The sequence below is a fragment of the Halichoeres trimaculatus genome, unplaced genomic scaffold, assembly GCF_033239565.1.
Source record: "Halichoeres trimaculatus isolate MK-OKI-2021-1 unplaced genomic scaffold, fHalTri1.1 fHalTri1_scaffold_7, whole genome shotgun sequence".
NCBI lineage: Eukaryota > Metazoa > Chordata > Actinopteri > Labriformes > Labridae > Halichoeres > Halichoeres trimaculatus.
The window spans coordinates 13,622,058-13,648,278 of NW_027437185.1; the positions used below are offsets into that span (position 1 = coordinate 13,622,058).

The following is a 26,221-nucleotide window of genomic DNA, read 5'->3' on the forward strand; positions in this document are numbered from 1 at the left end:
AGTGTTACAGGACCATGGACAGCACCAGAGAAGGGTTTGGTCGGGCTTCAGCTCAACCAATTATTTTATTATCCCCACCTCAGCACTACCACGGAACAGCTGTAATAATGACCAATCAAAATGAGCTAACTTGTTTCATTTTATTATGATTATTTTTGAATCACTGTCCAGAGATTATTCCAGCTGTCATTCACAAGAGCATGCTTTGTCATTTTGCTTTAGCAAGCTGTTACCTCAACATGTGTACATACATATCTCTTTGCAATGATTAAGTCATTGTATAAGGATCTCAAAACTGGTTCATGACACATTGGAGGAGCTGGCCTCAAACACAAAGATCTGCTCTTAGTTTTTGCAAGTGGAGTAGGGGGCCTTAAAGAGACAGCAACCAAAACAAAGCATTTCAAATAGAAACTAAAATGAACAGTTTCCAAAGGAGTGAGGAAAGTTTGGAATTTTTTGAGCTGTATATCATGTAAAGCTGGTACGAAGGTACCAGAGGGACAGTGTAAAGCCTGAAATAACACATTAACCCCTCATTAAAGAGGCTGCGAGGAGTTTAAAAGTGATCTAGAAAAAGTCTCCCTTCTAGATATATGCCTGATCATAATCCACATTTTAAAATGAGATTATCAGCGCCAATATTACAGGTTACAGATTATTATAAATTGCTAACTAACTGCTTACTAATTTACGGCACGTCTAGGTCTCTATGACAACACCACACTGACTGACGAAGTTTAGTATTGAGAAGAGGTAAAACACAGAGATCTGTGTTATTCTCTTCTGAAAACAAGTTCTGTGATTAACTTTGTAGTGATGGTGGACACAGGAGCCTAACTGTCAGACAGAAAAAGGACAGACTTTACACTTACTACTTACAAACTGACAGTGTTTACTTGTTGTCATGTTAGCCTACAGATACATCGGAGCACCGGGCTACTGACAGCGCTACATATAGCCTACATATAACCGCAGCGCTATCTAACTGTACTGTTAAGTTCCTTACCTCGGGGCGTTGTATCTAGTAAAAGTTGTCTTGAACAAAGAAAATTTGTCTTTATCCTATTTCATTCCAAAACAAACACATGCCTCGCAAAGAGTAATTCATGACAGTGTGCGAAGACTCCGGGCCACAAGGTGGAGGGGGAGTGCAATTAAAGCAGATCCTCCTCATAGCATCTTTGAGTAAGATGTGATGTATAACAGGAAAGCAATCTATCAATCTAGATATCTAATCTATCTATAAGTGCCAACTGCCATTTAAATACGATAAACAGTCACAAGATGAGGGACATAAATCATATCTGATTCTTCATGTCTCCCTTTGTTAGATTCAGTTTTGTTTACACAATCCTTTACTTAATGACTTGTCAGCTTTACCTGGATTTATGTTGTGGTGATAATATCGATAGAATTTTACATTATTCCACAAATCTTCAGTATTGCATTATTTTTGTATTTTATCACTTTTATCACATTGACCTGAGCTATAATACCAAAACCCAGTGCAGTACCTGTTTTTACAGTACCTGTGTGCACCTTTTCGATGCATGCAGACAAACTCATAAACTGTATAACTTCAGTGTCACTTCACTCTCATTTATATCTCTACAGGAGTCCCCTTTATGGAGCTTATAGTTCTCTGTTCGAGTTAATTGAGTTTTAGTCGTCTGTATTAAGCAAACATGAGGTGCTAATTGTGTTGAGACTAGCAATGGAACCAGGCAATGTGATTGACAAATGTGATCCAACTAAAAAATCACACTCTTTAATCTGTTATTGAATGTGTGTTGTGTTTTTGACTTTTTTCCCCAGCTACTTATCTTCCTCTCTCCTATAATCAATATTTAAAAATAGTTCTGGTTGTTAGGTCACCTGTAGCAGGGGGAAGACATTTTAAATTCTTAAGTATTTGGAGCTCATTATGTTTTTTAAGCCAAAAAATGATAAAAGGGAGAGAAGGTTTGAGGCAGAAGGCAGTGAATTTATCAAACAGACACTCTGCAGCCAGTCGCCCGCTGACAGGCAGCAGACACAAACACAGAGACACAAAAACACAAACAGTACTTTCCCTGAGCTTTCTGATATCTGTCACTATCTCTCTGGGCTTTCTATTTTGGAAGAAGAACCTGCAACAGGGCACATGCCCGCCTTCTTCCACATGTACGCTGCCGCCCTGAAGGGGAACCCTAGACCTTTAAACTGACATCTGTCAGTCACGTCAGCGAGCTGCACTGACAGGAGCATAACGAGGGATGGTGGGAGGTGCAGCGTGTGCAAAGAGTAGACAGGAGGAGAAGAAGAAGAGGAATCTTGAAAGCTGGAGAAGAAAGGTGGGAGAAGGGGGAGATGAAGAGAAGGAGGAGGAGAAGTGAGTGGAGGTGAGACTTCTGAGGCTTGTTAGATGAGAGTGGTGCAGTGTGCTGTTTGGTGTTTTAGCACGTCACTGTCTTTTTGATTTGTTAGCATGTGTTTATGATGTTGTTTCTCCCTCTGCCTCCGTCAATCTCTATTATTAGACCCTTAGATCTTCTTCCTGCTGTTTTGACACTTGCAATGCTCCAGCTTCACACTTCCACACACACACATGCAGGGTTTGGTATCGTACACTCTCACACCTGGAGACAGACAAAATAGCATATAGATAGACAATGACATACTCAGACACACTCGCGAATTCAGCACCCACACTGCTCGGGGCGCACACGCCGTTTAAGGTCTTGTGGGAGTGAAATTTTTCCGATGGGTGCTTTGAGGTGTAACGCATCTTCGGTATCAGATGTTCTGTTTTGGAGGGGGATGCAGGAGCAAGCGGTGAGATTTCCTTCATTCAGAGCAACTAAGTAAGTAACGACTTGACTTGATCAAACACAGGCACACACCTGGTCCTTTTATCAGACTGCCGTGCTGCCTCTGATCTCTTCATGCTGGCAGGAACAGCAACGCAGATGCCTGATCTAAATCTCTGGTCTGTAAAAACAACACGAAACGAGGCTGAAGGTACGAGCCGGTGGTTCCCCTGAATGCTTCTATAGAAGGAAAAATTTTGGAGCCTTGCAATTAGTTTAATTGACTTTGATTTGACACATGTTCTGGAAATTTATCAATGGAGAAGTGAGTCACATAAAATCCATGAATAAGTCTTTTCGACAAAGTTTTCCTCTGTAAACTTGAGAAAAAAAACAAAAAAACTTTTGATCATCTCAACAATCAAACTCGGCTACATCCTACTGCGGGCAAATAATTATCACAGTATAGGGCTGGATTAAGCAGCTAATTTCACAAGGTCTGGAAATGCCCGTGACAGAGCGCTCAGTGCTGTTCTTCCTGGCCCTGAGACAGCGAGAGCGAGTGTGGCGTCCGTGGCTGATATCTGCGGCTGCAAGATTAGCTTGTTAATTAACCACAAAGCAATTATCAGGTGATGGGATGAGAGGCGCGTCTCATGGAAGGTGTTCCTTGACGTGTTTAATAGGTGTTGAGTAGTTTGATCAGTCGGCAGAAGTTGTCTGTGATTCAGAAGCCTGCAGTCCTACAGAGGTTGATCCACAGCTGATATGTGCCGCTGCTAAGAATTCAATTAATTAGACTGTTGCTTTTCCTTCCATCCACTTTTCATTAACCTCCATTGACACCTCAGCGAGGCTCGAGCGCTGGTTTACGACTGCGTCAGGATTAACAAGGAAATGGGAAGTTGGTAATAAACAAAGTTGCCAGAGGATGAAGCTTCCCTGTGGGAACATCACACATTCACACTTGCAGATTCAAAGAAAGGCTTCACTTGAAAAATAAAGAATTGCTTTTGTCTGGCTGCATCTTTTTGTTGGATCACAGGAGTAAAAATCCACCAGCGCTGCCACCTCCAAACCCAAATGATTTTTTGGAGTCTGATGGACCAGCGGTGAGATCTAAGCAGCTGAGTGGTGTATGAGGGTAGAGTTAGTGGGCTTTGGCTAAGTGTTATTGATGAAAACAAGGATGGCTCTCTGGGGGTTCCAACCACTGTTCTTAGCTCAGAAACAGACTCAGTCCACAAATCCACCACACAACCAATTCTTAGAAAGACTGTCTGTGGGAGAAGCAGTCCACAGATTTTAACAATATTGACAGAAGTATCAGAGATTTACATTCTCCCTGAAGAAGAAACACACACTGCTATTTGTTTTCAATCAATCATGGAGTCTATCTTTCCTCTCTCAAATCAGTAGGCCCGTGCTTTTATGCACGCATACATTCTGGGCTTGTTTTGAACACGTCCTACCTGATTCGTCGTCAGACTTGTTTTCATTCTCGGAGTCGGTGAGGGTGAGGGCTGAGTTCTCACGGCTGGACACTCCTGAGCTGCGGCGGGACTTTACCCTTCCCCTTTCAGCCCACAGCTGGATGGCTCTCTCTGGGGTCAGCGGCCCCTCAGGGTCTGAGTCGGCGTCAGACCCTGCACTAAGGGAGTACCCCCTCTGGAGGAGGCCCAGGTCGGGACAGTAGGGAACAGCAGCTGGGTGAGGAGGTGGAGTTGGCTCGCATACTCCGAGCTCGGCCAGGGTGAAGTTCCCCCCTATAAACGAGAAAGTGGAGTTACAGAGACAGCGTGTGGGGAGTTATTTAAGTAAAGCAGTGAATGGAAGCATTCACATAAACAAATGCTCACTCGCTTATCTAGCAAACAAACCCACAATCACACACAGAGAGGCACACTAATTATGAAACTACGGAGGCGGAGGCTGAAAATTGGGCTTTGTTGTTGCAGGCAGGAGGGGGAGAGATGACGCAGCATGAATCAGGCACCAACTACAAACTAGCTGCTGGAAGGAATATGTAGTGGCCTGCAGGCCTGTTAAGGCTGGCTTAGAAGGCCTGCCGCCCTCGCTTTACTGCTCCACATTGGCATTCATGAGATGTTGATGTGAGATCAAAGAGCTGCTCACTGGAGGCCTCTCAGACTGTAGTGGAGCTGCTTTTCTGCCTCCTCGGTTTGATCATCTACCCACCTAGTTGCCATCACACGCTGGACCCCAGGCTCAGTGAATGTACCGCAGTCTACTGCAGCACTGTCCCCACTGCCTTACACTCTCCCCCTGAAGACAAACCAACTCGTCACGTCCAAAATAAATATATAAAATTATCCAAATTAAAGCACATCAAAGGAGATCAATAAACAGTGCTGCAGCCCAATTAAATCCAAGCTGAGGAAAAAGCAATTAAGGAAAAAGGCATGCTCAACCAATTTATTCTCTATACTAATTAAAAGAGTATTGTGGATGCAATCGCTCACCATCAGCTGTTGGGGTAAAGGGATCGGGGGAAAAACAGTTGTGATTCACTTCATTAGCAGTTTGTGAGGGAGGGGAAAGGAAGAGGCGAGTGAGGAGAGGATAGCATCGTGGCGGCACACTATGAATCAATGCGCCGGGAATCACACAGCTGTGTGACTGGGTTAACTGTGACTCATCAAGCGTACGGACGCAATCAGAGGGAGAGGAATTAAACAGATGACAATCGTCTGCTGGATCTTCACGGCCACTCTTCACAACTTGAGAGTTGTTCTGAAAGTAATAAGGAGGAGGAGGGGGCCTTGAAGGGAAACTTAGCGGGGGGATGTGGTGAAAGGCGGCTCCTACTTTCTCTAGTTCTACTCAGACAAACAGATGGACCTGACTAAAGAATAGACATAAAGGGACAACTCCACAGGTGGATTCTACTTTGTCACTACAGCTTGCCAAGAATCCAGCTCACTACGAGGCACCAAACCACTGCAAGACATCAAAGAACGTTACCATTTCTTATCTTCTTTGCCGCTTTGCTGTTTCCTCCCACTGATCATGAATGACAAAAGAAACTCTTTTCACTCCACATGAAACTGGAGACTTTCACAATCTGTTGGTAATTGACACTGATTCTCTAAAATATGCACCGATCTAACGCTAAACGTTGAACTCATACCTGAGATGAAGTAGCGCAGAAGAACAGGGGAGAACTCCATGTATCCTGAGAGAGTAGAGCACAGAAGTTCTTTAACATCAGTCAGCAAATCATCCAGAACTGAACCACTTGCTAGAAAAACATCTACTTCACAATCACATTTAGGAAGTCTCTATGCAAATCATCCCATTCGACCACAATGACAATAATTGGGCCACAAACACATCTTCTACTCTAAACAAACGCTACACCGAGGCGGTTACACAACATCAAAGTGTCAGTGCATGTGTATGTGTGTATGCCTGTGTTTGAGCTTAACACACATATCTAACGTAAAACCCCACAGGCCACCGCTCTGTACAATTAACATCCCATAACCAGTGATTACACATGCAAAATCCAATCACTCCTTATCACCATCAGCAGCAGGCACGGCTCGACGACGCCGTGGCAATCTACATGTCCTCAAAGAAAGATGGATTGGTATAACGGGCTGAAGCAGACATGAAAATCTATCTCAGTTATTCCACAAATGGAAAACCGATCGCATGTTCGTAACATGATATTATGACAGATGTGGGAGCAAATATGCCGCTGCATTCTAATCAGATCAATGGCTTTCTTATGGCGCGACACTGGCACTGTCATCGTTACGCTTCTGAAACACAGTAATGTGTGTTTTGAACCTCGAGCTGCTTCTGCAGCTGCCTTGGGATGTGCACATCTGTGTCTGCTCATTGTTGCGCTGCTGACGTGCTCATTTCTTCTTTGTGAGTTGATCTGTGCATTCAAACGACTGTGTTATAAATCTAAGTTAGACTACGCCACAGGGCGGAAAGCAGCAAAATCTTGCCTGAATGCTTTACTCTAATAAAGAAAAAAAGGGTGATGAAGAGAGTGATGAAAAAAGTGGAAGGAAAGGTGAAGAACAAGGCAGATTTAAAAAAGAAAAACATGATGATTTGATCCCGAGTCTGGTTCTGTTTCAGCGCGCAAAGAAACAGAATACAAGATGCAGAGGAGGATCTTGAATCAGTTCAAGCTGAATCAAATCCAAACACAGACTATGTCGAGCTCAATTTGAATAACAAGAACGCTCACAATGACCTAGCAGAACTGAAAAGTGGGCTAATAATATGTATGTATGTGTGCAGACATCTGCATTTGACTGTGCAATAGAGCTGAAATGGCATGATCGTGAATGCTTCCCTGAATAATTTTCACTATCAGAGTCAAAAGCGGAGAGGAATGCAGGGAGAGGGACGAAGGCAGTTAAATAGCATAAAAATATTTGTATGATAGAAAAAGGGGGAGTGGAAAGAGGGTTACTGAGTTACTATGTTTACATGGACTGCTGGGTAAAATTCAAGCCTGTTTTTAAGCGTGCACTGAGATAGAATATTAGATCAACAAGATGTTGTTCATTCACTGTCAAATGAAATAAAGACTTTTTGGAGTTGAAAAAAGTAAAAGAAGTGGACAAAATGAGACAGACTTAAACTTTAAAGCCTCCCTTTGATTGTTTGTTGTGATTATTTCTAAAAGGTTTCAAGGTAATGACTGCCACCAAAACGCTAGGAGAGGTCAAACCTGTCCACGCAAATTGCAAACCACCGTGCAGATTTATGCCATCTGACAGGCCTTCGAACTCAAGGATTTCTCCTCCTGAATACTAATGTCTCAGTCCTACTTAAAGCAACATACCCTAACTAATTTTAGCCTCCAGCGTCGGTATAACACCACACTCAAGACCACACACACTGGCTCTTCCTAACAAAGACCCATCACTTGATGGAAATGTTGCATTGTTCCTCGCCCAAAAAGAGACTCAAGTTTCCTGCACCTGCAAAATACATCATTATTCAGAAAATTCTTTCACCCTTTCCAAAAATTAAGCGACACAGAGGAAGAAGAAAGCATCTTGTTGGAACTTGAACACAGTAGTGAGAGTGGGACTGGCATTTCCAGTGATCCATTAAACCGCATGTACTTCCCTTGATAAAACTCATTATGGATGTGTGTGGGAGCGAATATGCGCAGCGTGCAGGGTGTGTATGCGTGCAAGAAAGCTTGTTTGTGAGTAGACAGCTTTGTGGGATAGAGGGGCCTATCATTAAAAAATCATTTGTGCTTGTTAGCAGTTTGACAGGCAAAGTATAGGCAGCAGGACTCTGCATTATGCTGGTTGACTTTCCCTCACCCCACCGTGTAATTCTGTAAAGGATGTAAAACAGGCAGAACATGTGGGCATCAGTGCCTGCAATTACATTGCTTTTTCCAGATCCAATAGTTTACAGTGCAGGCCACCCTCGGACATGCCATTTCAAACCTTGGGGGGAGCGACGGTTCACAACAAGTTCTGATTTGCCCTGAAGTGCTGAACCAGTGAACTGATTTGCTCCTGGGTGGAGGATGCATCAAAATCAGGAAGCAAATGCGAGTGTGCACAGTAGGCTCCTGAACAATCCCCAGAAAAAGCGGAAATTATTGCTAATAACAGTAAAAGCCTTATTTTTTTCTGTCACAGCTTTAAAATGGTGGAATTTGTGGCTAATAAAAGCCAAAATGTGTCATTCCTTGTTATTTTCCATTTTCATTTGCATCCAATTCAGAATTCATTTGCGCTGCACTTTAGTATTCCTGAAAAATCTGACTTGCTTTAGTGTTTTCTTCTTTTTAAATTATGAAGCCATATAACATATATCTATTCATCTCTAATGAAGAGAGCTGAAGTGATGGATGCTTCGCCAGACCAAAGACAAAGACAGAGACAGGAGAGCAGTTTGACAAAGGACAGACCCAAGTTTCAGGGGCTCAGTTTGTTCTGCTCTCCATAGAAAAAACCCAGAAAACGGTTTCTCTTTGTGTGGTGTTCTCTTTTGCACCGTGCGGCTCCAAGAAAAAAAATGATTGAAAGAAAAAGCATGTTCAAAACCAAGGGAACTAGTTGTGAAAATGTGGAATATAAGATGGGAAGTATGACACTTTTATGGAGAGAATTTTGTTTCTTTATTATTCAATCACAAAGAATAGATTTGAAACAAAAAAGAGATTTGTAAGCAAAAGAGAATAAGTGAAAAATAAAAAAAAAATTGAGATCAAAACAGAACAGGTTGCTATGGAAAAATAAATAAATAAAAACAGTGCAGGCCCCGCCCATTAAGTGAGGTAGAATTTGTGAGCAAAACTTTGGAGCTTGGAAGCAAAGAAGACTGATTTTCAAAAGAAGGTTTTCAACTTGCAAGCCAAAAGGACTGATTTATAAAGCAAAATGGAAAGAAATATGTTCTCTGTTTTTTTTTTCAATTGCAACCTGTTCTGTTTTGATCTATTTTTTTTTCATTTCTCACGTATTCTCTTTTGCTTACAAATCTCTTTTTTGGTTTCAAATCTACTCTTTTTGATTGTGTGTTGAGCTTAATATTTCAGCACACTTAGCATTTTTGTCTTCCACTAAACTGCCAATGTTAAACAACAAACATAGGCTAAATTAGGGATGGAACTGTTCACAAAATCCATGGTTCGGATCATATCACAGTTTTGTGGTCACGGTTTTTGGTTTGTTTGGTATACACTGATGCTGTTTTTTACACTCCAAAGAACCTTATGTCCAAATAATCCCCTGTAAACGGTTTTCTTTTTTTATGTGATGTATAGTCAAGTAAGACCTGGTAGAGGCTATATGAAACATCACTAGCATCATAGCTAGGTGAGACGCTGCTTGTTTCAACATGCCAACTCCACAGTAAGTAAAGTCTCTATTGGCTGTCTCGCCTCATTTGCATAATAAGTCATTTGCTTGTGATTATCCTGGATGCTATAGGAGAGAGAAATGATGTGGTAGAGATGGAAAGCAGGAAAAAAAAAATATTTAAAAATTTAAATTTCCTCTGTGGAATTTTTTCATGTCAAAATTTGAACCCTTCCCCTTCATCTGGGCTTGGGACTGGCAGAAGTGACCAAAATAACACACCTACTTGCTTTGTTCATTTGGATGCAGTTGTCTGCTCTGGCAGGAGGTGACTACTGCGATAGGGGAGGGACTTAAAGTAGCACTTGCAGCTCATTGAGACATCACAGTCTCCAAACTCCACAAACATTGCTAGATTTGTCGCTAGCTGCTTTTTTGGAAACAAAAAGTCACCTTGGGGTCTGAAAAGTTGCTAAATAAAGCAACAAAGTTACTAAATTGGCAACAGTTAGTCGCAGCTTAATCCACCACCGTCATCAGAGCTCACACAGAATCCAAAGTGCTCTCATACAGCAGAATGATACAATGCTGCTGACACATCCTCTATTTCTGGCTGTCTTCTCAGCTCGCCATGTACACAACACACACGCCTCTCTCCACAACTGTCCTGCTGTACTCCTTCACCTCCCATCGCACATGCTCGCTCTGAACTGAGTAGTACTAATAAAAAATAAAAAAAATAAAAAAAACAAAAACAAAAACAAAACAAAACAAAAAAAAAACCCATGAGCCGAATAACAGGGGTCAGGTAAACCAAACAGTTTGGATTTTTTTCATAAACCATTCCATCCCCAGTATGAATGTTCATGTTGGTGTTTTAGGTGACTCCAGACCCTGTAATTGGACAAAAGTGAAAGCAGATTCACCCCTTGGTAACAGGTCCTGGTATACTGTTGTATTGCAGACTTGGTAAACTGATGGAGTCACTGTGTTTCTGTTTGATCCCTTTTTCTAATCAAAACACAAATCTAACCTACTGATACAAGAGCAAAGGTCCCCGAGGCCAGTGGGGACTAACAGCTTCTTGTGTCAGTCTGAAGCTTTTGACATGTATGGTCCAGTGAGATGTGATTTTGTAGTCTTTTCTTTCCCCATGTTTCCCCTCCGCTGCTGATCTGGTTCACAGAGCATTGCAGGGGTCACATTAGTAGAAGGAGCTTCAATATTGAAATCAGACCATTTGTTTACAAAGTATCAAATGGCGCACTAAAACACAAGTTCTAAAGAAAGACAACACCTTCATATACATCAACATCATAAAAACTAACCATAATGTTAGGTGTTCAAATTTTACAGTTTGGCTCATGTTGTGTCTGCTAACACTGTGTGTTAGCTGGTAGAGCTTTAATTGTTTTGCTTCACTTTTGAGAAGCCATCGTGTCGTCCATCTTTTTCCCCACATTTTGAGGTCTCAGGTTTATCACAGGTGAACACAAAAGCAATGTTTGCATTCTTGTACATAAAACAAGCTGTGCTGAGTTAAGAGAGTTAAGATTTGGATGGAATATAAAAACTCCACTCATGGATGGGCAACCATAAGGAATACCTGTGTCTCCAGCCACAGCCACACACACACACAACCCTGGACACACACTTTTATTACTACTATTAATTGTCTATCAACCACTTGTCCATTGTGTTAATGTAAATCACCTCTCGCAGAGTTTACCACTCTTTGTATAAATAGTGATGAAATTAGAATGAGAAAATGAGTGGCTACAAATATGCAAAACAGGCCTTAGACAGAGTCCAGAGACAATTACTGGACTTTGGGTGAGAGAAAATTCATGAATTCATAAATTTTGAAAGACCTAGTCATTGCATTTATTTAGTGTCATACAATGAAAAATGATCCTTAGTTGAGTTCACGCAAGCAGCTGCTGCTGCTGCGCTAAAATGGAAAGGAGAGAAAAATGTTCCTTCTTTTAAGTTGATAAGGGGTAAAAATAGGGAGTAAAATAGAAAGTGAGCCGAGCAGATGACGAAAAAAAGGATCATAAGATGAGGTAGTGAAAGGATGATGAAATCCCCGGTCATGGTAAACAGCCTCTGCAGGAAAGGACGCAGAGCGGGAGAGAGAAAGCAGACAGGCAGAGGAGGACTGTGTTTACCTGAGTAATAAGCCAACAGAGTGGATTTAATGAAAGCACCTACGCAGAGACACTGAGAGCAAGAAGGAGTCATTTGGCTTCTACTTGCATACCTGCTATACAAAGGTCCAGGTTCAGGGTCACTGCTGTCTGCGAGTGAGAGCGGGGTTTGTGGGATTGTTGTTCGGCTATATTTACCACACATTCTGTTATTACAATCACACTCACACAGTTGCACAAACACACAGCATCGCAGCGGAGAATACTAATAAACATCTCCGCAAATCAGGGTTTCCATGGAGATGAGGTAAAGTTGTGTATAAATGAAGTGAGTGTTACACAGGTGCATTTATTAAACACAGGGAAGCTAATGAACCAAACCTCTACAAGTGTTGATAGTGAGACAACACACTTTGATGTAGCACGTTTTATACATGCACAAAATGTTTGTTTCTCATCTATAAATAAAACCTAGTAATTACACAAGGAGATACAAGCCAGCTCTTTGTTCATACTGGGAGATAAAGCTGATTATATTTACTTTTAATGCTAGTAGTGGGTATGAGTTCAACTCGCTGTAACTGCGATGGTCACAGCCAAGAATGAAAAAAATCTTCAGCTGACTCTCACTTCATTATTTACCACAAACATCTGCTCTTTTTACCTTGGAGTCAACCACACAGACATATTCACACTCATTTTCATTTAGCTGTTTTTGCTCTATTATTAAATGGTTGAATTTTAACACAAAAATTAAGCACCGTAAGGTTCAACGCACCTCTGTTACTTGAATAATCATTTCATTGTTTTTGAGTTGCTTGATTACGGGAGATGGTGTTTCCCAGTTGGAGCAAAATGTGATGCCAAGGGATGTGATCAAGAGTCCCAGTTTCATGATAAAAACATGGGTCTTATTTGTCTTTGTATCTATTTCAACAATAGCTTTATTTTTAGCTTCACTTTTCTTGGTTTGGATAGACTAATTTATGTGTTCTTTTTTGTCTTATTGTGTTAGTTTACACCTCATTTCTTTTGTTAAGCTAATTAGCGGCGTATATAAAGACGACTTGTTATATAGGCCTAGTTGTCACAATCCTGCTTTGTATTTTTTTGTCTTGTTTGGCCAAAATAAAAAGCAACACCCCCCTGCCTGGTGCCATACTGCTTGGTATCTAACACTTAACTCTTTTTTTTTTTCTGCATCTGTCAAGCTACACAGTTCCAATCAGCTTTATGGAGAATTTTATTGTCTTCAGCTCAGTGTTTTGTTGTTACATCGACAGCGTTGGTGTTTGCATTCACTCTCTCCACCCTCGTTACCTTGACTTTACACAACAGGTTAGTCTTTTCAGAAGAGGAATCCTGTACCATACCACTGAATGTTACCCGCCAGAAACACAAATCAAACAAAGTTGACGACCGTTTTTTCAACAAGCTGAAGTTAAAGGTAGAGTCTGCAGGATTTTCCTAAAAAAAAAAAAAAAAAATGTCGGCTATTACAGTATTTAATCCTGCTCAATCAACCACTATTGCCCTCTATACATCTGTGTCAGTGTCTGTTTCTGCCTCAACCCCCTCCTCAGCCTGTATGTTGATGTTTTGGTTGTGTTTGCTTTTCTGGGCAGAGAGAAAACGTGGTTACATTAGCCAATCACAGAGGGCCCAGTGTGCAAGTGACTTTGCATGTTGATGGTTATGAGTGGAAGGAGCTAATCAGAGCAGCTGCGATAGTGGACGTAGCACAGAGCAAGAAAAACAACCAAACTTAAACGGAACGCTAAACAGATCAAGATTTTTCCTAAATAAGGGTGAAGTTTGACTCAACTTTCACTTGCTTTCAGGCACTTCAACAGCAGCACGGGACAAAGAGTGACGTGAGTTGGTATGTCTAGCCTAGCAACCACCTGCAGAATCATGTTTCTCTTCAAATGCCAGATGGCAGCTGAAAGCCGAGCCAAACTTCACCCTCATTGAGTAAAATGCTTTATCTGTTTTGGTGTTTTGTTTCACTTTTGTTGTGTTTTTCTTTCTCTGTGCAACATCCACTGTCAAAGCTGCTCTGATTAGCTTCTTCCATTCGCCAATCAACACGCAAAGTCACTTTTGCACTGGGCGTGCTGTGATTGGCTGATGTAACCACGCTTACTCTCCGCCCAGAAACATCTGATACAATCAAAACATCAACATACAAGCTGAAGAGTGGATTTGTGTGGATTCGGAGCAGACATAGACACTGACATATTTGCACAGAGTCCCATAGGAGACGACAGAGCAGGATTTCATACTGTAAAAGTTGACATTTTATGTTTTATGTAAAATCCTGCAGACTCTACCTTTGATAAGCTAATAAAAACTAAATGTTTCTTGCTTGTATGACTGCACCCAGGTGTCAAAGAGGAAAAAAATAATACAGCTCTTATTTCCACTGGTTTTCATTGTTCAAACTCAGGATTTAAAGTCTGCTGTTAGAGTTCAGTGTTGATCTGCTTCTGTATTTTTCTTTGGAGAGCATCTTGTGAGAAGAGTAATTGTAAACCGGTGCTATATAAATAAAGACTGTTTGATGGTTGAAGCTACAATATTTCTCTAACTTTTGCATGTCCTCACGTAAGAAAAGACCTACAGAATACTCTGGATTAGAGCTTTTGAACGTCTGTTAAGAAACACTGGGAGGGTTAAAGGCTTCATAACATTTTAATTTATAGTGTAAGTCATATAATCACACAACAATATTGTTGAGGGTTTTTTTTCTCTGCCTCAGTAAACGTGCAGTAGAACCCTGTCGTTGGAGTACTAACATGTTTTAGGGCAGTACAGCAGAAGTTTTTCTTTTCTCTTTAGCTTAGTATCTTATCTCTGTCATCTTTTCATGACCATCAGATAAAAATGCCTCATCCCCCCAAAAGAAGATTATTGCTTGACTCTTATTTTCCAGGATTAAAAACAAAGTAGTTTGAAGCAGATCATTGCATCTAGATTAAAACACTTAATCTTAAAATCTGGAAAGTTAAAATCTGCATTTTGATGTGTAAATTTAGAGGTTGTGACATATAAATGTGGCAAGCAAACAACTAAGATTTGCTAACCTGTCAGTCAATGTGCTTCCAGTCTTGCAAGTTCTTGTACAGCTCTTAGCTTTTGAGTTTCCTCAATGGTTGTGTTTTAAAAAGTAGCAACATACTCAGGAATGCTATTATGGTATCTGGAGGTTTGCATCTCTGCATATTCTTTACCACCAGAAGTAACTGCTGAGTTTGTGTATCAGAATATGTTGAATGAAGGTTGAAGTGTAATCCAAACACATATTTCTACCTCTCTGTATCTCTCTCCATCAAGTCAAGAACTAAGGTAAGGATTGTTTGAAAAACACAAACCCATTTGCTTGCTGCACTAAAACACAGATAGCATAAATGTGTGCTTGCCTCACTTTCCATCTGCTGTTATATCCTCTTTTCAAAGCCTGTTGTGTCTCTGAGTGCCCCTCAAAGTGGGTGAGTGGCAGCAGCCTAGATATGTTACGTTACCTTCCCTCTGTGACTGACATGTCCCGACAAGACGACAACAGACTGACAGCTAGCCTCACATGGCTTGGTGTTGATTATCAAAGATCCATTTCACGGACACACATGTGAATACGTCGCCCATAGCATGTGGCCTGACATTAACGCCACCATTAGGAACCTCACAAATCTGCCCAGTTCAGAGTGTCATGGTCAAACACTTCCCACACCTCCCAGATGACATCGACTTCTTTGGCTCCCGTTGGAGCCACAGGGGCCCTTGCACCTCTTAATGAGGGGACCAAAATAGGTGTGACAAATGTCATCCATCCCTGAGCTAGTTCTGCTACCAGCAAGAAGATAGCAGTCTGGGTCAGACAGGACATGACAGAACATGACACAACACCATGCACTGTGAAGGAGGCCCTGTCACTGAGAGGTGTAGCACGAGGAAGTGAACACCTCCCAGCCATGAATAGGAGGCCAAAGTTGACTTGACATGGAGACACGCTTCACTTTGCAACACTATAAAACTCACTTTGCATTAGGAAAATAATTCATTTTACAATATATGCTTCACATCATGAAAACCTCTAGAACCAACACACGGCTACGTCTTATTATTTCTATGAGCTCTCAGCTGTTATTGGATAGAACAGGGTTTGAGGGGAAGGGTGGAGGATCTACAAAATCCTGTCAGGGATGTCGAGGCTGGGTATCAATATAATATCAGAGAGTACATGGACAAAGTCTCAGATGTCACCCATCTGTTTCAGAAGCGTATTGTCGACAGGTGACATATTGAAAATGCTGAACTCATCCTAACTTTGGTTGAGGTGGTGTGAAGTTAAGATGCAGAGATGAGTCCCACTGCCCGCCTGTCACTGAAGTCAGCTGTGCCACTGATTATGCAAAGCACCAAAACGTAATATTTTCTTAGTTTATTAGAAAAATCATCCCCCTTCTGTTAGAAAAAAAAAATGCTATTCAGGCAATCAAATAAATAATTAAAAATTGTCCCAAGCTGTAAACCCGTTTATTTTTTATGTAAAAATCAGCTTTTTTGAATGGTTTTATAAGTAGTTTCTGTAACTTCTGCTACTCGAGCCAGCCTCAAGCAGATGTTCAAAAACCTGAAGTTTTTAGTACTTCTGCCTCATTCCTAGCACCGGATGTTTCCCCTTGGTTTACTATGAGCAGCACAAGGAGGTTTTCAGGCTCTAAACATGTGCCACCTGCTCTCCCAATCGAGCTCAACTGGTAACTCAAAGTTTTCTTAGTGAACCTTCATACTCAAAGATACTTCACCATATAAAAAAGGTTTGAAAGGTCTAAACTGATTTTGGATCCCCACAGTTACAAATATAGGCAAAAGTTACCCAAGCCTGATTGTGTTTCGGTCATGTATGACTCAGACCTGATAATGACAGTTTGATCAGCACACGTCACGTAGAATCCAATCTTCACTCCCCATTTGAGCTACCTGAATATGGGATCTCAATCAAGCACAGGTTGAGTCTTTCACAGTGTACCCTCAGTTTGAATTCATATGACTCTGAGTTCTTCAGCCACATCTGTCTCACCTCTGAGCCGGAGAGACAGGAAGGAGCAGGAGTCACTAGCTGTGATAGAGTTCGCACTCAAAGGTCTACATAAGACTTTGAATAATGTTTATTCTCTTGTTACTGTGTTAACTTCCATTGGGAGTGACCAGTTGACATGGGAATAAGATGCTGGTAAAATTAAAAATATGAAAAGTCAAACGGAAAAAAAATCAGCTCCCAGTGTCAACACAAGCTCAACCCACAGCTCACTGCTTCACTTCTACAGCCCTGTGTCTGACCTGAGTAGATAAAATACCTCAGTCCAAAGCATCGGAAAGAAATATTTACCAAAAAAGTTTTTTTGCTTTCAACAGAAAATGTTTTAATGATTAGGTTGCTGAGGCCACATCAAACACATTTAAGCAACCTTTAACCTTCAATCTATTTCACTAATAGGAATGGCACATCCACTTAATGAAATCTCCAATACCTTCACTGAAAAATAGGTTTTAGTTTTTCATTAAACTTATCAGTTTAAATTGTTTCACTCAAATTATTGTGCAGGACTTTGAGTGAAAAAAAAACAAAATCATTTGGATGTGGTGGTATGCTCGTCTGGTAGTCTGGTCATTTTTTTTTTTTTTTTGCTCATTGTGAGGTTTTTGTTTAGTGTCTTGTGATTGATGTGAGCCAATATTTTAAATGAAGAAAATGTAAACAAAGTGCATCCTGTGCACCAAATTATGGGCTAATCCCTATCTGTTTCATTGTACAAATGTTTGCTATTGTCTTGGGAAATGTTTAACTCATAAGGTAAGGTAAACCCCGGTCTGTAAACTGCACTTCCTGGAGTTTCCACTTGAGGCAAGCTCCAGAAGCATGGGTAGCCACATACATACTCACAAAACAATAAACTAGAAAAGCACTCAGAGAGCACAGACCTCTGCCAAGCATATTGTCACGAAACTAGTCCTACTTTAATGTTATACTCCCTTTCAGCAGACTGTCTGCTACAATTTGGTGTTAGTTGCAGGTTTGTATGATAATTTGTTAACTGACTGTTGAAAATTATGATGGCCCAGTACATATTTCAGATTGCAGATCTTAGTATCCAGAATATTGCCAGGATCTGGTAGGACTTTGACATCTGTCAGAAATTATCGTGACGGTGTCTTGTATTATTTTGAAAAGCAATTCCACTATTTATTGTAGGGTTATATACACATATGGTGAAAATGACCCTATCTCCCAATGATAAAGAATCTAAAAAAAGAAAAATCCAGGATCTAGATGGTGATCCAGATCATCTCCAAAATTTAATCACTTTTTCCCTTTCCCATTTTGAAGATTTCCTGAAAATTTCATGAAGATCTGTTTGTTGCTTTTTGAGTTTTGACAGACAAACTCTACCTAAAACGTGACCTCCTTGGTGGAGGTATCAAATAAAAACAAAACAAAACATTAAAAAATATCAACAGTACAAACCCATGTATACAACCTGGAAAAATAAATTATTTGACCTCAGTACCTTATTTACCAAACTGACTTACCAACTTGAATTTCTCTCAGGATCAATAAAGTATCTATCTATCTATCTATCTATCTATCTATCTATCTATCTATCTATCTATCTATCTATCTATCTATCTATCTATCTATCTATCTGTCTGTCTGTCTGTCTGTCTGTCTGTCTGTCTGTCTGTCTGTCTGTCTGTCTGTCTGTCTGTCTGTCTGTCTGTCTGTCTGTCTGTCTGTCTATCTATCTACCTACCTACCTACCTACCTACCTACCTACCTACCTACCTACCTACCTATCTATCTATCTATCTATCTATCTATCTATCTATCTATCTATCTATCTATCTATCTATCTATCTATCTATCTCTCCAACTTCACTGTTTGTCCATCAATAATACCAAGAAAAATATATTTTTATATGTGAACCCAGACAGTAATAAACTTGATTCTGATTCTGCAGAAAATAATAAATAGCAGATTAAAAGATCAGAGAGGAATGGACAGGGTGTCTAAAATAACATGTATGGATGTGCAATTATTCATGGAGGACAATGAGTTGTGTTATTTAGTGATTTTTCTTCTTCTGTTATTTTCTTACATTAGCACCTAACATCCATTTTAACATATAAACATCATATATATCATTATTTCACATCCCCAGCTACCATTTCTGTATGACTCTTTCCCAACTCTGAGGCATGACTCCTAACATATCTCCATCTGTATGGTAATCCCTCAGTGTTTGAAGTTTATTTACACATGCAGCTACATCAATAGTACAGCAAAACATTTGAACTGCTATCGATTTTGTCACCCATGCACAAAGAAATACCACATCAAGACATCCACGTGTATAAGAAACGTGGCATACATCCAGGCACACATACACACACATTTAAATTCTGAGGCTGGGGAACACGTTTAATTACAGCCTGGGAAGCAAGTGACTCGGCTGCGAAAGAAGAAAAAAAAACACACACACTTGATAACACTGACATTTACAATCTGCCTCATTTATCAAAAGCTGCCAAAGCAGAGTCAAAGAGGGTCATTACATAGTAAACATAGATTAACTCAACTCTCCCAAAACCCACACAACATTGTCTAATAAATGATTTTTAGTCGGAGAAAATTGCAGATGTCAGCATGCATTTCCCTGGACTCTGTCAATTAATTGCCTTGTTTGTTACCTAATATTTGTGTGTGTGTGTGTGTGTGTGTGTGTGCGTGTGTGTAACTCACGAAACGGTGTGTGTGTGTGTGCGAGTAGGAGCCAGAACCGGTGCTAAATAGCTGGCACCTTCAGCATGCGTTTCCCCGGCCCCTTCCTATTATTTGTCTCATTTGTTACCCAGTGTTTGCATGTGTGTGTGTGTGTGTGTGTGTGTGTGTGGGTATACTACGTGTCTGAGCATGCACCTGTGCCAACATCAGTGCTAATAGCTAGCGCTTTCATAATGCTAGCACAGATAGAATTTGACAAACTAAGCTGCTGTAGTACGGAGGACGTTTAGAAGCAAAATCCCTGTGGAACATTAAGTTCTGATACACCTGTATTTAACTTGTGTCATTCTGCTCCATCAAATATTAATCACTCACATCTGTGATGCAGGGATTTAAGCTAACATGTCTAAACTGAGCTCTTTATACATGCGCAGCAGCCTGGGAACGATCTGCACAGGTGTTACTTTGACTTGAGTCCCTTTTATACACCTCCCTGCATATGTTAGGGCCATACATACAAATCCACATGAGCAGTTTCAAGGCTATAAATGAGGATTAGGGTTGGAAGAGTGGATTCAGCCCCAGGATATTCTTCAGCGACTCTTCTGTTCTTTTTCAGAAGCTACGGGACGCTTCTGAGTGTCAGCAGCTGGCAGAGGTGCAGAATGCCAGGGAGGAGACAAAGATAAAGAGTGATCAGGGGAAGAGGGGAAGGATTGCATTTAATCTCAGCGTCATTTATTTTTAATAGCATGCAGCTGCTTTGTTCTCTCTTTGATCATCAGCCATCCAGATTGACTGTAACCCGATGAAATGCTCTGACACACACATTTTAGCACACGCAGATCACACTTGAACACATAGATTATTTATTTTTTTAATCCTTTTAGCAGAGTTGGCAAATTTAAACTTCCCTCTATGAGGGTCCAACTCAAGGGACCACAGCCCTTTGGTGGACTGAAGACAGATATGTGTGACTGACACATGATGTCAGCAGCAGCTGCAAGGCTTCAAACTATGGGCAAATGCTATCCCCAAACCACCACTATGCAATGAGCCCTGACTAAGCAGCCAGAGTCATTAGAGAAGGAACAAGTCCAAAGACTTCAAAAGTAAAAAAGGCTTTTGTGCATTTATTCAAAGAGGGTATGGTACTGAACAAGAGAGAGGGGAGTGTCAATCATACCTGTTAGGCCTGCTTCAGGAGACTCTGTATGTCAGGCCACAAGGCCAAACTGGAGCCCTAATCAAGCTAAGTTTTGTTTGACCGTAACACCAAAGTCTAAAAGCCCCTCTGCTTCATTTAGAACCTGTTTAGCGCTGTTATAAAGTAAAAACATACACCTGAACGTTCCAAAGCCTGCTACACACTGATCAGTAGTTTGGATTTACAAACTTCAAAAGAGAGCAATAACATCCAGAGGATGAGTTTATGGACCATAGTTGAAATTTTATATAAATTTACAGCAGAATTCCAAGAGTAATGTTCTGCATTTGGTATAACAATATAATACTGTTATAAAAATACATTCAGGGAATATTAACACTTGCCTATGGTCCTAATGGTCAAATGCACCTAATTATCATAATCTACAGTTTACAGCTGAGGATCTCCATCAGGGGTCTGCTGCTTTGCCATGTTCTCCACCTCACTCATGGCTGCAATAATGGTTATGCTGCAGTTATCAGAGGTATTCTGGGTAAAGCTTGTGAGCAGAAGCTCTGCTAAAGCTGGGAAGTGATAAGGTGAGCTGAGAAGTTGTATCCAGAATACCTCTGTGAATTTTAACCTAGCATACATTGTAACCATTGTAAGTGAAGAGGGAACTTAGTTGACATGACAGCTTGCTGTGCATTGGCTCACGTGTGACACTTCACTACACTTCACATCACAGACAGTAGCTGCATTTCCTGTACAATTGAAATTGTGCAAAATGTAAATTTCGCAACAAAGACATGGTAATAGGAACACCACATTTTGAGAACCTCTCAAATTTCTTTCAAAAGTTTTTACACTCTCATGAGGTGTTTTTTCTGAATTTTCGATGTTGAACTTAATTGCAAAAGTCTTTTTCGCGAAAACATGTCATGTTGTCATATCAATGCTCCTCCCTTTACCTTCTCCTACATGTCCACTGCCAGACACACGAACTATAGCGTTCATATTTTAACATGTCTGCTGTTATTTATGTGTTCAGTGCAGATGTTTGTGTTTTTGACTGACACTTGTGAAGACATCAGGACAGCTGTGAGCAGGTCAGAGTCAGAGAGCAGCAGGAGGGAGGGGCGGAGATCTGTGTGTAAGAGATGATGAGTTTCATTCAGTGTTTTGTTCCTGCCTGTTTTGAGTTGGCATGATCACGGCACACAGTTTGACCAGTGAATAAAAACACTAATGTTCATGAATCAGCGTCATCATCACCACCACTGTGCGAACGGATGTTATGTTTTACTTTACTCAAGTTGTGAGTAATTCTTGTTGTAACGGAAACACCCGCAAGGCTAAATTGTTCAATATCGGATTTCAGGAAATATTGCTTTTATTTTGTAAAAAAGTGTAATGGAAGCACAGTGAGTCAACGTTCAAAAAAATAAAAAAATCTGTATGACCCTATAGATCATATTACCTGAGGTAGATATTTAGATCCATACAGAATATTATGAACAGTAAATTATCTGCACTGGTAAAACACACTACATAGTTTATTGGCTCGAAAACTCCTTTTGAAATACTATAAACATCGAAACTCCAGTAAATTACTTCATGTTTAGAAAACAACAAGTTACTGTATTTCCACAGTGCATATACTTTAAGTTTAGAGTTCTGTGGAGTTGCTGCAAGAAAAATACTGCACTTTCACATTTATACAGCAATTTACTGTAAGTTTAATTACAATGACATACTGTATTTATCTGTAAAGTGATGACACTTAAATGACACATAAATTACTGAAATTTTACACAAAAGTTTTACAATGTAGTGCAGAGAGGAAGAATAAAACTCAACACACCAAAAGAGGCTGAGGAACAGTTTCTGTGCCGACTTCAAAGCAGGAGAGATCCCAAATTACCTGGTGGTGCAGGTGTAAGAAGTGTGAGCTGAGAGCTACTATCACAAGTTTGACTCAGTAACGACGGCACTTCAGGACCTTTCTGAATCAGGATTTCAGCAGATGCATCACTCACGATCCAGAGTTCCCTGGCACACTAAACGCTGCCGTTTTATGACTCTTCAGAAAACTAGAAAAGTCGAACGGAAGTCATCTTTAAAGTCAGTTTTCAGCTCCTGCTGTTTTTCTTTTCTTCCTTTAAAAATGCATATAAACAAACCTTGTGCCACAGGATGTTTATCTTGTCATAATACACTGAGTTAGCTGTTGGAGGGGAAGACTGAGCAGAGTAAACTCTACAGCTGATAGTGTTTGGTGTTAAAGTTATTTCAAAGTGATATCATAATTAACCGTTTAACGATCACTGTGCTCTACTAATGAGACATGAAACAGCTGATGAGTGAAGGGCAGTAGAACATGAACAGTGCCAAACAAAGTGGTTTCTGAAGGTAAACTTTAGCGCTTAAAGTTTCCTTTGTGCAGACTTGCACCAATATTGGAGTTTGGATGAGAAGTTGTTAAAATGAGCCAGTTTACGTGCTATAATTTGGCTTTTGAGTAGCAGCTGAAAGCCTAGCTTCTGTCCTGGTTCACAGGCCAGTTTCCAGGTAACAGTGAGATGATTATCACCCCCTGAGTGAAGCACACTTACTATTGACAAGCAATTCATACAGCCCCACTGAAATAGACTGGAAAAGACTGAAACATCATCCTAATGGCTTCTTCACATCCAGCTATGCGCTTTGGAAGCTGTCTATAAGTACCAAAACCTGGAATCAAAACGTAGGTTTTTGCAGTGGTGCAAAAGAGTCTCAGTGCACATTTGTCTTTTATGAAAAAATTCTGCATGGGTAGTTTGCAGACTTCCATCTCTCTTGCAAAGTAGTCATTTATGTGGACAAGGACTTGATAAATCATCTTCAAGCCATTATCTTGCAGGTTCATGTCGGCCCATAATGGAGTATTCTGCAAACCTGTCACAAAGAACGAAGCTTTCTCTGCAGTGTCAGGGTTAGTCCCTGCACTTCGCTGAAGAGGACACATTGTGAGAGGCTGCTGCTGCTGCTGCTGTTCGTACAAATACTTGGAAGTCTTTTCTCCCCAAAGAATGGAGAAGACAGAGCAACGCAGGGGATGCTTCTCTGGGCTAAAGCCTCCCTCAGACCACCCAGCGGAGCAATTTCCTTGCCATTCTGTCTTGAATAGGCAGCAGAGGTAATCATGCCAGGATGTGAGTGGCAGAGTTTGGCAGAGCTTTTGGACTTTGTAGCCATTTGTCACATCAAAGGTAATGGTGGAAAAGGAAGCAGAATGAGGTAAATATGACCATTACAGTGTAAGAATTTCCCCTGCTCTTATAGGGTTGAATGAGCCCATTCTGGATATATTAGCACATTGATGCACATTTCAGTGCAACCATGATGATGAAGGGTCAAGCCTATGGAGCTCACTTGGTGGGGGGAGCCTTGCATGAAATAAAACACACAGACACACACAGTATCCTGAAAAAGGGCCTCAACATAAGGAATGTGTGATTCGAGCACTAAAGCAACAATACAGAAGCAGAGGGGGCAAAGGGGGTGGGGGAAAAAGAATGTGAAATAGAAAGCACCCATGATAGGTGTGACAGAAGAGCAAAAGAGGACATAAAAGAAAGTGAGAAAAAGAGAGAAATAGAGAGATGGACCATGTGAGTGAGAAGGGAACAGAACGTGTGAGGACAGCAGATGATGTTGTCCAGGCAGTCAGGCTGGCAGGTGGGTGCAGGCTTCTCTGTGTGGTTTCTTTCCCTTGGGGCAAAAGCAGCAGAGGAGAATGTAGAGGGGCTCATTTAGATTACCCTAAAATGAAAGACCAAATCTTCTAGAGGCTGCAATGGATGTGTTAATGCCTACTGTCTCAAGGTGGACATGCAGGGGATGGTCTGAATGAGGCACGGAGGTGTGCAGCAGAGGTGGAAAGATCGGATCAAGGTGAAAGGACGGGAGAAGTGTTGTGTGCTCCTGCACAAAGCCCACAGTGACTTATTAAGGTTTACACATCTTTCATATGTATCAATATTTATGTCAGCTTACCATGGGGTTATCTGTTGAACAGCAAACATTGCATATCAAACAAAGAACTAACCAGGTGAAAAGAAAGGTCACAAAACTAAGAGCACTTTAAATTAAATATGCACAAAAGGAAAAGCTTTCTGCTACGTCTTGTTATCAGGAGGAACCTTTGTCTTATTAGGATCACTGTACTTTTCAAATACCCAGCTTTGAGGTGTTAAATAGTGAACACTTGTAATTGGCTTTCCAGGCTGCTGCTTGTTATGGTGGAGGAGGAAAGTGTTATTTGACTGTGCTTATTCAAGCAGACTAGGTAATAAGTGTGTAATGGGGAAAGAGAGCAGTTTGGATCCACTGTAAGCAGGGGGTCTGTTGGAAAACACAGCAATACTGGCTTTATCAAAGTCTACAAGGAGCAGTTTGTGACAATAAGAATTTAAACACAGAAAATAAAATGAAGAAGAACCAGTACCAAGAGTTTGCAAATAACTGCTGTTTGGGATCGGTATTCACTGGAGGTAAGATAACCGTACAAACTTTTTTTTTTGCTACTATTTCTTCTAAATTCATGAAAACTGATCACTGATTACTTGTGAGGAGGTAACAGGATTAGTATTCTTAACCCTTAAAAACCTGACCCATCAAAAAACAACCAGAAAATTCTAATTTCTTGGAACTGAGATGTTAATTAACCCTTTTAACAATATCCCAAAAAGAATTTTAGCTTTATCATTTTGTTTATGCTTTATCTTTTGTATCGTATTTGATAAATTAGGCAGTTTTAGGAACTTTCTTAGCAAAGTTTTTAGTAAATATGCATTCTCTCAATGCAGAAAATGCTTATTTTAAAAATGAGTAACAATCACAGGGTTATTCTTACTGCAACTTCTTGAAAATAAGCAATGACTGCCTGAAAAAAAAGGGTGTGGATGAGCTCATGTCCACTTCAGCTGCCTGTAGTGGTATGACAATCCTCAATGAGAGTAGAAAACCTTTTTTTTAATTTTTTTTTTCAAACAGGTTTTTAAAGAAACTATGTATCATGTTGGTGAGATAGGGGTCCTAATTCTACTTCTTAGCTCCCTGAAAGGACCGAATCGATTGATTTTAAAAGTCTCTATGCCAACACCACACTGGCCGACAAAGGTTAGCAGTGAAAAGAGAATCTGTGTTCTTTCTCTGCTGAAAACAATTTCTTGAGTTAATTTCATTGTAATAGTGGACACTGGAGCTTAGGGACTGGTACCTTTCACATTTGAAACAATACGGTACCGATTGCCGTTACCTGGCAATCGGTACCGGTACTCAACAGTACCAACTTTTTGTACTTTTTGTGTTTCAAGTGGTAAAAAACTATCAATTTGTTTAATAATAAAATGTAAATTATTTTCAATATAACATATTTATTCTTCAGTATATAACTTTGCAATGCTGTGTTTGTGTCCAGCAAGGAAAACCACCTACTCTTCCACTCCCTCACAGTCACAAGGATGCATCTAGGTACCTA

At 40.6% G+C, this 26,221-nt stretch overlaps 1 protein-coding gene across 6 annotated transcripts in view; it reads right to left on the minus strand.

The window, feature by feature from the left end:
• tenm2a (teneurin transmembrane protein 2a) overlaps positions 1 to 26,221 on the minus strand; it is a 272,913-nt gene that overhangs the window by 170,795 nt on the left and 75,897 nt on the right. For all 6 annotated transcript variants that reach the window (XM_074674856.1, XM_074674857.1, XM_074674854.1 and 3 more), the window contains one exon: positions 4,265 to 4,558. In XM_074674856.1, the coding sequence (XP_074530957.1) occupies positions 4,265 to 4,558 (294 nt within the window). The remainder of the gene's footprint in view (positions 1 to 4,264; positions 4,559 to 26,221) is intronic.